General features: G+C 37.8%; 1 protein-coding gene and 1 non-coding gene across 2 annotated transcripts; both read right to left on the bottom strand.

Annotated features, from left to right (window-relative positions):
* Window positions 1-3,770: 3,770 nt before the first annotated feature.
* Window positions 3,771-6,337, bottom strand: cunh1orf52 (chromosome unknown C1orf52 homolog). Its single transcript, XM_015053032.1, has 3 exons — window positions 5,887-6,337; window positions 4,726-4,936; window positions 3,771-4,577 (listed from the first exon to the last, which is right to left on the bottom strand). Exons 1-3 carry the CDS (start codon window positions 6,169-6,171, stop codon window positions 4,423-4,425), a joined length of 651 nt encoding a protein of 216 aa, XP_014908518.1. The 5' UTR covers window positions 6,172-6,337; the 3' UTR covers window positions 3,771-4,422.
* A 743-nt stretch (window positions 6,338-7,080) lies between these two features.
* trnak-cuu (transfer RNA lysine (anticodon CUU)) lies at window positions 7,081-7,153 on the bottom strand. Its single transcript has one exon. It is a non-coding gene; the product is annotated as a tRNA-Lys (tRNA).
* Window positions 7,154-15,170: the final 8,017 nt, after the last annotated feature.

The raw sequence follows: 15,170 nt of genomic DNA on the forward strand, positions 1-15,170 counted from the left end.
CAACTCAATGTTCTTCTGCAGATGACACACCTGGCCCCGTCTTCCAGTGTTTAACTCTGTCTCATAGTATTTGACTGAGCTTTCGCTGTGCCTGACGGTATGAGCTTTCTTTCATCCTATGGATTTTACGACCGGCTCAGAGCTGATTTGTTTCATGTTGCTCTCAAAGACACTAAAGGATCTGCTGCTACCTAAAGCTTTTTACTTTTCTTTCACATAGAAAGTAGTTCTAGATCAGTGCTTCTGTTTCTTTTTCGTGCGTGTTGTGGTGGATTGGCGTTCACACTGAGCCTGGTTCTGGTTGTGCTGGAGGTTTGAATGCTGCATGCAATCAAACTTCCTGCGACTCAACATTTTCTAATAAACTAAACTTGACCGCAATGCTAGATAACTAGGGTCAACTGGATGCAATTATAATTGGACTGAATTGAATGTTTTTGGGTAAAGTGACTTGAGATGGCATGCATTGTGAATTAATGCTATATAAATAAACTGAATTTAAATGAAGTATGGTGGAGGATCCGTGATGCTGTGGGCCTGACCTCTGCCAGGGATAAAATGGTTAATCACTGGGTCTTTTAACTGCACAGATCACCCAAAACATGGTCAACACAACACAGAAATTCTTTACCAGACACAGCATCAACTCCATACCATCTCCATTTGCAGACCTAATTTGTATAGAAGAACTGTGAAGTGAGCAGAGAGGAGAGAACATATGAGAAAACACGGCACTGATGAACAGTCAGAGATCCATGTGTTTGCTGCAACCCTGTGAAATGTTGCAGAAGGAGATTTAAGTTCTGTTCGATTAGATTTTTTTTATTTTACATCTTTACCAAGAGTGTCAGTGATTGTGGAAGGTGTTGCATTTATCCAAGAAAAAGGAATACATAGAGAGGGGAAATATTTGTTTCCTGGTCAACAGAGAATTAGCTGAATCCCAAGCACCTGTTTCACCGCTGTCAAGCAGATTGCTGGTGTGAAAAACAACTGTTTACCTCAAGACAACAGCGTAGAATGAGTGAAGCTGTTTGAGATGTGTGCAGACATGGGTAAACATAAGCTGGATGAAAACACACCAGAAGGAACTTGAAAGCCAGTTTGCACTAAAAATAAATCTGAGTGGGCCATGGATTTGTTTCCAGCAGCGCTTCACTTTCTCACTGTAGTTCAAGTAACAGCAACATGGAAGCCAGAACAAGTTCAGGGATAAAGTTATGAAGAAGTTTGAAGAAGTGAAGAAATATCCAAAGTGTTGAACATCTCACAGATCAATAACCAAAAAAAAAAAATAAAAAAGTTTGCAGACTTAGACATTGGTATCCTGATTTTTCTTTGGAACTTGAAAAATGATAAAGAACCAACTAATGTCTTTAAATGTAATAACAAATGCAGGTTATAGCAGTAGATCTATCTTTTTCATGAAATATCCATAATATTGTTTTTATTATTTGGTTGGAAAATTTGTTTCCTTTACACCATTTCCACAGATATCCACATTCCATAGAAAAAAATGTTTCAATCTTATCTTCTTTTTTTCAAAACTGTTGAAATTTATGTTTATTTAAAAACCTAAAACAGAAATCAAATGTTGGATGACTAGCTAAGGTTAGTATTACTTTATAATAATCAGTAAAACGCAAAAGAATATGTTTTTAAATGTAAGAAAATGGAAAACTAGCTACTGAATTCTAACATTGAACCCTTACACACAAACAAGTATGTTTTTAAATGAAATAAAATAGAAAAGTAGCTTCTGAATCGGTTCTCTTAGACGAGGACAAGCTGCAACATTGTGCGAACTGTGTGACAATGCCGTACGTCAGACAGTGGCAGCTGCTGGCAGCCAGCTCAGTGAAGATCCCTGAATACTCAGAGGAGATCATGAGGTCCTGACCTTCCAGTAAATGTGTCAGAGTAACAAAACATGTCTGACTCACATATTTCACAGCCCCTTGGGGAGCAAAGAAACAGCTCCCAGTTTATGGAAATTCATTTCAATTTAGCAAACAACCCACAGTCGCTTTCAGTCAAGTGATTTCACGTTTTTAAAAATTCAACTTACTTTCAGTTTTTTTTAAGTGGAACAGAAGACCAAGACGTTCTCTTCCTAACGTGGAAGAAAAGGTCAGTCATGTGTAACATCCAGGGGGATGGAAATGCTTTCCTCTTGTGACTTGATCTCTACTAAACAAAGAGGCTACAGTCAAAGAATGCACTGGGTATTATATCAAAGACAGTAACAATTCACCACCAGGAGAAAACGCAGCACTCAGGGCACGTCCCTTTTCAAAGCATCCATCTGGGAAATTTCCAGCTTCCAGACTGACACGGAGATGATTAATTCCCACCGCGGCCTCGCCGCCGGTCGCCGCTCCACGGAGGGAGAGTTATTTGTTCGTAAATATGGCTGATAAAAATCACAGCGCCGCCGCAGTGGAGCAGGCCCAGGTAGACAAGGCCAGGCACATACCCGGAGGCTGGAATTTTATCAGAAGCATATTTACCACCACTTCATGTCAACCTGTGATGACAGATACGGCAGGAATTCCTCTGATCACTAAACTGTTGCAAAAGAGAAACTTTTTCAACACTTGGAAAACCATTATTTTTACTCCAGTGGCTATAGAAATACTAAGAATGAACCTGGAAAATGATGTTTGATGCCTAAATATATACATTCTAAACAGGCACTTTCTAATTAAACACGATGGTGTCCAGTTCTCGACTCATTAGTACTTAAACTAAGGTGTCAGGTTTTCTGGTTCATGTCTTCTCTGGATCCTCAGAACCAGAACCTGACTAGGAGAAGCAGCATTCAGTTTTTAAACTCCAACTGCAAAAAACCCAAATTCATTTGAATTGAGGCAAAAACATTTTTGGTTAAGAGCTACGATTGATTAATAAGAACTGGAATATCATAAACTGCCGTCTGTTGTTCAGTTGGTGCACACTATTTTTATTTTTATTCAGTTTTTATATATTTTATATTCTTTGTGTGAGTCTACTTGCTTTGATTGCATATCACTTTGCTGCTGTTGCATATAAGTTTCTCCATGGTGGGACATTAAAGAATTATTTCTTCTAATGTTTCTGTTTGCTTACCACCTGCTGAAAAATCCATCCTTAAGTCACTTTTTTATCACGTTTTCTTTGTTACATGGTAGAAAATGCACAGATTAACACCAGATTGTGCCTGGCTGTTGGAAGAATAACTTTAAACTTTAAATTACTCTTCTGCTGCCAAACTTCATACTTCCTCTAGATTTCTTCAGACTTCCAAGACAGAAATCGCCATGGAAACAAAGACATGCAGAACATGCACTTCTCCAGTGTTTGGTTTCCAGTATAATAGCTTTTTTCCCCTGTTTATAACTGATACTTTTTCGCATTTCAAATTTGAGTGCATACATTAGGGCACCTAAATGTATTAATTACTTTTTAGGCTTGAAAAATATTATAGGATTTTCACATAATGTCCTGTGTTCATAAGAATTGTTCTCCTATTTTTGATGTCATATGATGATGAGAAAGAGCTTTTGTGAAGTCGTTTCATCACTGGCCTGTTTGCCAAATGGTATCATGATGCATCCAGATGTTTTGTTAAAAAAAATGTTTTTTTCAAAACATATTTCACTAAAAATTCTTCTGACATAACTGAACAGATATTCACTAGTTTCCAAACTCGGCACAGGTATGGCAGGAGTTTTTAAAACAGCTCAAGTGCGCCACCAGGTGCTCAAATGCAGAAATAATAGGTTTAAAAACTGATATTATTAAATTTATTCCCATTTAAACATGTATTTGAAGAAGAGTCACAATACAATACTGAAAAAACACTCATGATAGAAACGACTAAGTACAAATAAAGCCAAATAATCAAACACCACAGTTATGTTACATAAAATACTGGAGGCAGACTGTCAGCAGCATAAATATGCCTTTAAATTCAAATATTTGAGCTTTTTTTGGTTTTATTCTTGCTGCTTAGAGCAACAAGGTATTCATCTGCTTTACTGTCAAGTCAAATGAACTCAAATTGCATGTGTAAAAGTAAGTCCTCAGTCCCTTCTCTTTGTAATATTTATAAAGCTATATCCAGAGAATTTGATATTCTGTAGTTACATTTTGAAAATCAGGAGCAAACTGTAAATTATTACATTTTTAAACAAAAAGTCTCAAATCAGGTTTTATTCTAGACATTTTAACTTCTCATGCATACTCCTCAGTGACAGGAAACCTAATTAAAACATCTGAAAACAAAACCAACAGTTCTTAAAAAGCAAGACATCAGACATCACACCAGATAAACACTAAAACACTAACAGTATTTTTGCAGGACTCTACTTTCTTGTCCAAAATGATGACATCTGTGAATGTTCTGTGGTGACGTATTTAAATCATAAAGCGCTTTGTGCTTCACTCCACCTTTTGCCTGAGAATTCTTTTCTCTTCTTCTACAAAGTTCTTGTCAGAAGTGGCTTGACCCAAATCCCTCTTCCTTTTCTCCTTCTGCTGAAACGTCTCCACTCGTCGTTTCTTGGCAGACATCGAGGACTGTTGAGACTCCTCGTCTTGTAGGCAGATTGGAAGGAAAAACGGGAAAAGAAAAGTTTGAATTCGCATCAACGGCAAACTTAGAATGTTGCAAATGAGGTTTTATTTCAGAGTGTTCCAGGAAATCATGAAAAGTGGAAATGAATGTCATCCTGCAGGACTCACCTGAGTCTGAGGGCTGTTCCTCTGCAGGTAAGAACCGGGCTTTGCCAGAATAGGCTTTGGGCGCGTCGTCACCGTTGTCCTCATACACACTGGACCATTTTATGGCCATGTCCATTCCTGGTGGAGGCCCTTTCTTCCTCTCTGGCTCTGGAGCATAGGTCTCTGGAGGCGGCACTGCATTTGTATTCCATGGCTTAAATTCTCTTGCAGGCTTCAGGAAAGAAAAAAAAAAAAGCACACAAGGAGGAAAAGGTTAAAAAAAATTGTAAGCTGAAACTTCAACACATGCCCTGTTACTGTACAAGACGAGATTTGTTGCAATAAAGCTGCAGCATGAAGAAGGAGCCTTAGAAAAAGCTATAATAAGACAAATCGGTAAATCGGTGGTGTCTCTTCTGGAAAAAAAATAAATAAATAAATAAAAAATCTCAGAAAGTATAAAGTAACTACAACATAGCAGTGACCAAGAAAAGTTTCATTTCAGTTGATAATTATCTTGGAACAGACTAGATGAAGATTTCATGGACCTTGGGAAACAGGACATTAAGGTTCTGCTTACAAAGTCACAATGACGTTTCCAGTAAAAGAGTGAAGATATGTGGCGGCATAAATGCTTATCAGACAATATTTACTTCAGATTGCCGTTTGACCTTCAAACGGCGAGTTCTTAAATGAAATAAAATGTACTGTTGCAATATTACTCTTTATGCAGCCCTAAATAACATTTAATGATGTTGTATTCACACCCCTTTAAGAATTTTGTTACACTGCAACCACAAATCTCAGTGAATTTTATTTGGAGTTTAGTTGATAGAAATAGCTCAGTCAGATTCAGTACAGTGGAAACCTTAAAATTGTTTTTAATTTTTGATGCATTTTCTCATTTGAGTCTATGTCTGGAATTTGATTTCTAACAAATATGCTCTCATCTAAACCATTCTATTGTGCCGCTGTACGTCTTCTGGAACCATAACTTTTCTCTTGCCATTATTTAAATGACACTGTCTAAAAATGATAAAGAACAGAACATAGAATATTAGCATAGAATAAACACAATTCAGTATTATATAGCATTTTTATTTCTTGATTTCATTACATTGGCTGTAACATTTCTAATTTCTCCTCCCCCACTTAATAATAATTATAGCTTTCTATTTTTACCTCTTCAGGGGGTTTGACAGTCAGGCTGTCCCAGTCTATCTCCTTGTTCAGTGGGTTGTAAAGGAAAGTGGGCTTGGACACGGAGCTGAACAGCTCGTCGGGCCTTGGTAAAGCAGCTCCACCGTCAGTCCGCTTGGCGGTGGACTGCGCCCCGCTCCCCTCAGCTTCTGTCCCCGCTTTCTTCTTTCGACTGTCTCCCTCCTCGTCCGAGTCGCTGCTGCTGTCGCTCAAATCGTCGTAACTCGAGAAGAACCCCAAGGAGCCCGATTTATTGTCATCTGTCATTTTGTACGTGTTACTAGTTTTAAACGAGGAACAGTCTTTTAAAGTTTCACAGCCAGTGGGTCGAGGAAAAACTGGCTTAAGTGTGCTTAGCTTGAGACGCTGCTATGTAGACTACTCCATTTTGAAAGAGCCTCCAAAACAGTCGTAAAGTATTTCGTCACTGTCGTGCAGCAGTCGTAAAGAGGAAAGGGACGGACATTTAACTTAAAATCAGAGGTGTCGAAAGTACATTCTCTACGTAAGTAGAAGTACTTTTATTTGTATGAAAATACATTCTACTAAAAGTAAAAGTACAGGGTGAACTATTTTACAAGTTTCTCTAAATTATTCTAAAACTCTAAAAATGACACATAAGCTGGTTTGATATGGAAGTAAATATTTATTAAATATTCCATAGCTGGTTCTCAGAAAAAAATTACATTTTGAAAACTTAAAATATCTTCAGGCCCTCCTTATAAAATATCAATATAAATTACAATTCAAAAAATTTTATCGTAAGACTATTTTAATGATAGACTATGGATAAAACATATACGGCTATACATGCTTTATTAGACAAATCTGTTCTTTATTAGAGGGTTGAGAGTTAGGATTGTTTTTTTGTTTGTTTGTTTTTTGCAGTTACTTACTCTTAGACTGGAAGCTGTCAAATCTGGCAACCCTGAACGGCTCAATGTTTGTTTGTTTTTTTATGAGCGTGAGGCGCATGCGCCCATAGACGTGAGCGCCCGCCACTGTGCTTTCTGCTGTGGTTAGCATGTTAGCTGCGGCGTCTCCGGAGAAAATGACGGCTTTTAAAATAACACATTCATCTTGAAATGTACTAAACAAAAGGTATATAAGCATGTTTTGTGTGTAACTGAAAATGCATCAGAATTTCTTTTTTCTTCTCAAAGCGTCAAAAAAGTCCGCCCAACGTGGGGCTCGAACCCACGACCCTGAGATTAAGAGTCTCATGCTCTACCGACTGAGCTAGCCGGGCTGACGTGTCTTCAGAAAATTTGTTGTGTTCTTGTCACACTCAAGTCCGAATTGGATTTTGCAGGAGTTTTTTCTGAGAGAGCACATGGTAATCAGAATTCCAGTACCACCAAGATAATACTAATAATTATTCACGTGCAGTTGTTAAACTGTAGTCAAGAAATCTACCACTTGGTAGATTGGAGAGCATAAAAACAGTCCTGACACTGAACTTTATGATTCCACATACCCCTTAGACTTCATGAACAATTTTCTTTACAAGGGGGAATACTTTTAAAAAATACAAAAATAGTTTCGCTAGCGCACTGCCCAGGACTCGAAACGGATACTAATAAGTAAAACGCCTCATAAATAATCAGTAACTGACCTCACCGTTTTCTCCACTCGTACTTGCATTCCACACCAGCATCTTAACACAACATAAGACGATGAGATAACTTTGCCACTAGAGGGCAGCATAGTCACACAAATTTATGGAAAAAGTTGTAGGTAAAAAGCAGACTGCTGAGTTTATCATGGCTACATTTTAAAGTAGCTTTTTCCCATATGGTGAATTTGCGTTTTAGGGCCTGGCATTGATAATACAAACCATTTTTTTTTCTTTGCAAATGGCCACCAAAACCGATGAATGATCAAGAAACTTTTCAACTTAAACACATTGTATATTATATTAAATTTTCACCACAATATACGAAACCTCCTGCTTATTCTTAAATATTAGGACCTTTCTCTTCTTTATTCCCCCTTTTTTGTTAAACATTAGGCATTTCACTGTTTAGGATTTTGTTGCACCATTTGGACAAAAGTTGCATTTATCATCCCATTATTGGCATTTGAACGTCTTAAGGATCCAGGTGCTTTGGACATTAATAAACAGGACAGCATCTATTCATTGGATACAGCAATTGGCTCTTCCTTCTCCACTCTTTTCCCTTACTGTCTGGATGTGAGAAATTCCACATGGAGCTGAAGAGCCACACTCTCTACCTCTCCAACTATTCATAATATCAACATAAGTACACAGTAATTTATTCAGATTTAGACTTAAAATAGATTTTTTACAATCAAGAACTTTGATTCTAACAGAAAATGAGATAAGAATCATAAAAAATATATCAATAAAAGAATCCAAAAGAAGTATTAATTTTAAAAAATAAAATCTGCTTAAATTAAAATCAAACCTCTCCTATAATTGCTGACCAACGTTTTGCATGTTTCCACTGGTATTTTGAAGATTTATATCTGAAATATCTCTAATGATGAACTTTTAAGACTTTGAGTTATCAAATATTTAGATGCAATTCTATTTATTTTCTTTAGATGCAACTTGGCAAATAAATTGATACATATCTTTTAGCAAGTTAACAAATTACCATGAGCTTAGTATATATTTTTTAAACTGGGTAATTCTCTGGGACAAACTCAGCCATTAATAGCCTAAGGATTTCCTTCCCATGCAATTCTACCTGTTTCTCATCTCCCTTTAGTCCTCTGTCTGAGTTTTCTCCCATTGAAGTGGATTTCTCCGAATGAATTTCAATTGGGCCAATCAGCAAAAACAAAAAAAAGTAAATTGTCTCCAAGTTTCAACCATCTTGTCCAGACTGTTCCTTATAGATGAAATGAATTGGATAAGATGTTTAGCAACAGCCAACTCAGGAACAGCCAAAGGTCAAGCTGGCTACCAGGCGACTTCTTCAACACTACTGTCTGTCGTGTAGCATCTTTTTCAGTGGCCCTGGGTTTTTCTGTGGAACATAACTCCACATTTTTGTGGAGAACTCACCTGACAACAAAGCAGCTAATGTATTAACACCACTTACTTTCATTGATGCTGTCTGACTATGCCCTAAGAGCAGAGAAAAGGAAGACTGTAGTTTTTCCAGTAGTGTGAAGACGGTTTCCACTGTGCGTTTTAATGCATGTTATGATATATTTGCTGTGTGAACTTTTAAAACAGTTGGTTATAAGTGTATATAGTGTATTTTAGCTATTCACAGGTGGCTAAGCCATGAGAATACCACTGTGCTGTTTCCACTAAAAGCTGCTTGGCATTGTCAGAGGGAATTTGGCAAGAACTTCAGGGGTACAAACACATTTTTGCTCCTCAAACAAGGAATATATTTTTCTTACAAATGTGGCACTTTTTAACAGTTTTTTAATGCGTTAAGTTTAATGGTAGAAAGAGGAAATATTCATTTATAAATACTTATAAATTTTAACCACTTCTTTTACTGGTTATTTAAGAACCTGTATGTCAAGTTTATTCCAGGTGGAGAAAAGAAAAAAGTTGTGAATGAATTAACAGTAATACATTGAAAACAAAACAACTTTTATGGATAAATAACATCCACACAGAACTGTTCTAGCTGTGCTTTTCTCTAAATTATAGATATATATTCTCTTTTTCTCTGTTGTTAATTTGGGTTAAGCATTTTCTATGAGAGAAATTACCAGAGACGTTTATTGTTTTAGATGTTTTAACTGCTTCACCTGCAAATATTTAAAATTTCTGAGCATATTCTACATGTTAATCATTGTGATCCTGTTTATGGTTTACGTAATTAAGCCCACAATTACCATCTTGAAGCTGCCTAACAACACCTGGAGGATAAAAAAAGTGGCTTGGTGATGTACTCATAAAACCCAGATGTTCCCTGTAATCTATATCTTTATTCGTAACCATCTGTAACTTTAGGATCAGCAATTGAAGAAGTACATTTAAATATTTTAATTCCTATGCACAATTTAATTTAAACTTACTTAAAGATTAAAGAGATAATAAAAGTGCTGGCAACATCTGGTTGATGCAGCTGACCTTTCACACCAGACAGAAGATGACAAAGGTGCAAGAATCATGACCAACAACAGGTTAATGGGGAGAACAGACGCATCCCATCATGGTCTATATTCAGTTCACTGGGGAAGAGAGCAAAAAAAGACTCATCTGTTTGGATGTAGAGATAAGATATTCCTGTTAAAATATGTAATGTCACATCTATAAATGCTGCTTTTATTCTTGCTTCTGCAGACTTTGCGTGAGCAACCTGTCTTTAGCTTCAACATGTTTCTGATCCTCCTTTCTCCCCCTTCCTTTTTTCAGTTTCCTTTGATTGCATTTCATTCCTCAGCCTCCTGTTTTTGTACCCTGCAGACACACCAGATCTCACATAGACTCCAGCATTGTGTTTTTGCTGGTCATCTAATACGGCTCCATGCAATTTCAAACCGGAGAGGTGGCATTCCTTGGCTCATTACATTAACTACAGGCTCTGCAAGCACCACGGCCTGTTGGGGCTCGTGGCTGGAGGCCGGAACAGGATCCAAACGGTTTGGATAAAGGAAGGAAAATTCAGAAAGTAAAGGAAAAAAAAGAAGGCAAAAGGAAAGGTGATGGTGCACTGTGAGAAGGTGTGAGACATCTGGGTCAAGCGGAGAGTCAGTGGGTGTCTGGGGTGGTAGTTGGGGGTGTTCATCCCCTTCACGTGTTCAGTGGTGTCCTGCAGCGTACACGGCTCTGGACTAAACACACACACAACTCAACCTTTTGCCCTTTCTGATGCTTTGATTTTCTCTATAGCCTTTTTTCTCTCAGACCCTGCAGCTCGTGGCAGATTATTTTGTCCAAATGTGCAGTTTTAGGTGGATGACTGAGATATTGAGAGAATTGTGAGTGACAGCTTCTTTCACCCTCAAAGCTTTACATCTCTGGGTGAATGTCAGAATGATAAATGTGATAGTATGAGGTAACCACACAGTCAGCGTTTGATTGCCTCCAAGCTCAGCTACTTGGAAACACGCAGTTGAAAACTCCACACAAACAGACAATTCCAACTAAACCTCAAACTTACAAATATTTACCCTATCAGCTGCATCCACAGCTTGTAAACATATAGATATAAATATTCACAAAATAATTCTTCATTGCGAGAGCTTTTGTCAATAATGCTTTCTTGTGGTTTTGCTGCATGAAATGTCAAATACACGGTTGCTTTTGCAGGATATATCTTGGCTTTCAACTTTCCTATTTGAAGGGCATATCTAATTATTTTTAAGCCTTTTCCTTCAGTTGTGTTCAGACATGCGGCGCGATAGTTGTAGTAATTTAAATGTCCAAAATTGAGAAATATGTCAAAATGTGTGAAGGAAAACATAAAAAGAGTTTATTTTTACTGTCTTTATGATTTATTTGTTAGATTGGAATTTTTAAGGCAATGTATAATTTCCTTTTTCTAACTTATGTAATATGTTTTCATGTGTCAGTGATTACAGATGGAAATTAGCTTTGAGACCTGGAATCTGACATAAAATATATTTTCCTTTCAGATTATTGTTCATATACATGGTCCCTGTTAGGGATAAACTAATTGAACAAACAATCTCATGATATTGGACAGCACAATCTAAAGTTCCTGAAGCGCGCTGAGAGCTAAGGAATGACACGTAGACGACCCTAAAGAAAAGCAGATGTCAAAGTCTCCAGAGAGATTTATATGCAGAGCAGCAGGTTGGTGACCTTGCAAACCAAAGGAAGAGGAGCTCAAATTTTTTCACAGATTATCTGACTCAGACTATGTTGCCACAACATAGACAGTTCTAACTAATATGTAAAAACATATATTTTATAAAAGTTACATGTCAGGATCAGAGTTCTCTGAAGCTATGCAGGAGTGAATGAATGCAAAAAACCTTGGAGCATTCAAGCAAAGGTTGGAATTGTCCTCCATTCTGCTACTCTGATGTGCATGAAGCAGCTCACTATCATCCAATAAGTTTCTCAACAGGCTACTTTACATTAGGGAGCTATGAAGTCTCACCTTTCCCCACATTCCCACTTTTACTAAAGAGAGTTTTGTTGCTCTTCGGTGGCTTTGCATTCTTCAGGTACATTAGCAGATGTTTTTTCAACTAACTGATAAAGCATAAAAAAATAGAAATGATGGTAAAATGACAGATTTTTTATTGCTATCAACTTTATGCTCATAAACAACACCCATGGTGGCCTCTGTGGTCTGGCAAACATCCGTTTGTAGCCATAACATGAAATGTGTCCACTTCCCTCAGGTTTTTTTTTTTTTTTTTTATTTGCTTAATTCTAACATTCCAATTGTTTTATAAGTCTTTGGAAAAAAAGTGTTTCTAACACATGGTGTTTTAGGAGAAGTCCAGCCTCTTGTCCTGTTTACTTCCATGGAGATTACACATGTTTCCAGGGAAGCTGATGTTTGGGTCTGTACTGTGTAATAAAACACCACACATCCATTTGACATGTCCACATTTCAAAAGAGTTATTAAAGAAAAGCCTCTGTTTTGTTGTATGTATTACACAGTGAGAAGCTTCCAGACGGTGTGTGTAACTCAAAAAGATCTCTTCTGTGTTAGAAAAGTGCATTTTAAAATTATTTAATCCACTTCTACAAACAGTAAAAAGGCAATTTGTATTATGTTGATGTTTCACACTTTTTTTTAGCTCTGAAATATATTTGGCTTTCAATGTTTGCAACATGTCCTGGAAAGTACTGGCGATTGATTGTTACCTTAACTAATTATTACCTTACATCCCTTCCTTGTTTTGCTACAAACTATTACATTTTTAGGGACATCAACAGATACACTTGATCACAGAGAATAACCTCAAAGAAGACATCCAGACAGGATGTACAGCAGAGAGAAAAGCACAAAAGTGCTCTGCAAAGCACTCAGGTCACCAAATGGAAAAGCCTCCCTGTCTGCGTGTTCTGCACATGTCACAGAAGAATGCTTTGAGCTGCAGCCAGTAACAGCTACTTTTCAACTGCATCATTTAAATAGCCCCATTAGGATCTTTCTGCAAATTACATCCCCAAGATAAAGAGGATTTTTTTTAATCAAGTGTAGATAGAAGGTTATCGTGTAAAAATGATCTTGTCACTGTAGGTTTGTGGTTTGTTTCTTTTACATCATAGAACTTTTTGGTTACTTTTTTTCCTTGTTTTCCCTCTAAGCTGGTGATTTTAATTCCAGGTACAGGAAAAATGTTTAATTTTTCCTTTTAGAAAGAGAGCCAACAAGAGCTGTCAAAGCCTTGTTGGTTTGAGTAGAGGTTTAAAAAGCTTACCGTAACAAGATTTATGACATTTTCTAACTTTAAGCAAAAAATGTTTTCCTTATTATTCTATTTTATATACTAAGTTGTTCCTAGGCTGGAAACATCATCAGCCGTCAATGAGCAAGGTGAATCTTGGCCAGATTAACGTGATATCAAAAGGGAACGCAGACAGAAATGAGACAATAGGACTGCGAGGAAGCAAGAGTACCTAGAGAAAAGCCACTCATCCAAATGGAGAACACACAAACGCTACACATTAAGAGTCTACATAGAATTTGAAACCAGGTTGAGACATAAATGTTTGTTGAGAATTGGAGCATTAATCTATCCAGCCACAGGTTCCCAAAATGTCAGAAATATTGTCTCAGTTATCCTTTTCTTTCTGCCATGGTCATAAACTTTGGTTTCTGTGTCTGTAATTGTGCCAGTGTTGTCTGGCTGGGGGTGTAATGTGTGATTAGGCATGTAGAAAAGGATCTGGTGAGACATCTCACATCTTGGGGGCGTCGTAATGGGGGATTGACAACTGGTTGATAAACAGAGTCCACCTGGCTGAGATCTGAAGCCCTTCGCACAGTCATGGTTTACAGATCAAAGGAGCAAATCCCTTCAGCCAATCGCATACTCCACATCCTACGCCTTCTCCTCTCTAAACTCCTCAAAGTGCTTCAACTCTCAAAGTGTTTGACAGTTTGCAAAATCCTCTCAATGAAACACTTCTCACCCTTGCTCCATTGGACGCCTGTAGTACCTGTTTCGCCTGATTCCAATGGCGAACCCTGAAACCCCGATTGTGGGATTTTCCAACTCATTAGCTCTGCTCAGTCAAGTGGAGCCGGCTGCAGATTCCTTCCAGCCCAGGTTCATCAACATGGCCTGTGGCTCCCACTGCGAGGCGATAAGAGAAAGGAAGGTTCAGCCATTAGACACTGCTGCGATTTTGTTTGGTGTGAAATCAGATGAGAAGGGGGAGGACGAGGCTAGAAGATGGGAGTGCTAATCAGAGGTCGCAGATGGGTTGGGATGCGGTCGGATGTGGGCAGCAATGCAGCACCTCGCCTTAATGTGGTGCAGAGTATTAGCACAGCTTAGCAATGTAGTTACAGGAGTGTTAACGCCTGTCAGTTACATGGCTATTGGTCTTTGCAACAGGTGTCTGTTTGACCTGATGCTCTCTCAGGATTTGTTTACACAAGATCGCTGTCTGGAAGCTGCTGATATTTTTGGATTGTTGATTGGGGAAAAGTTTCATATTTGGATGGCATTGTGTCGAAATCATCAAAACACATTGAATCCAGTGTAGATGTCATGCCAGGGTGGATTTAGCATGATCTTCTTTGCCTCAGTATCTGCATAAAACACAAAGTCCATCTCTGTTGAACTTTGCACACACAATATGATATAATATGATTTTTTTTCTGACATCTGCCTGTGCATGCGTAGAACAAACCTGCAGCCTTTCATCGTGTGCATGTGGGCTGGAGATGTTCCTGAAAAGTTCCACTGGTTTCAAGAAGTATCAGATCTTTCAATCACTGAGGAAGTGCAAACAAGCAGCTGGATCACTACAAAAATCCTATCACTTCCCTGAAAACCAACTTGGTGTAATTGGAGCCTTGGTTTTCTCGGTTTTCCTTTATGGTTCTCAAGATGTTTGGCCAAAGCATTCATAGCATGATTGGTAATATAATGTAACTTTCTCTCAGGAATAAGACAGAAATCCTGAATATTCTACCACTAATGATCTAACTTTCCAATACATTTGTTGTATATATGCTAAATAAATATTGGGGCGGCAAAATAGGGTGCTTTCACAAGGTTCTCTTGATTTTTAACAACAAAAACTTACTGTAAATACATCCACTCTGTCCAGATATGAGTGCCTTATAAAATAATTGTTAGAACCACAAACTTCAATGAGATGCTAACA

The sequence above is a fragment of the Poecilia latipinna genome, unplaced genomic scaffold (genome assembly GCF_001443285.1).
Source record: "Poecilia latipinna isolate Pla-1442-1.1 unplaced genomic scaffold, P_latipinna-1.0 Scaffold1155, whole genome shotgun sequence".
NCBI lineage: Eukaryota > Metazoa > Chordata > Actinopteri > Cyprinodontiformes > Poeciliidae > Poecilia > Poecilia latipinna.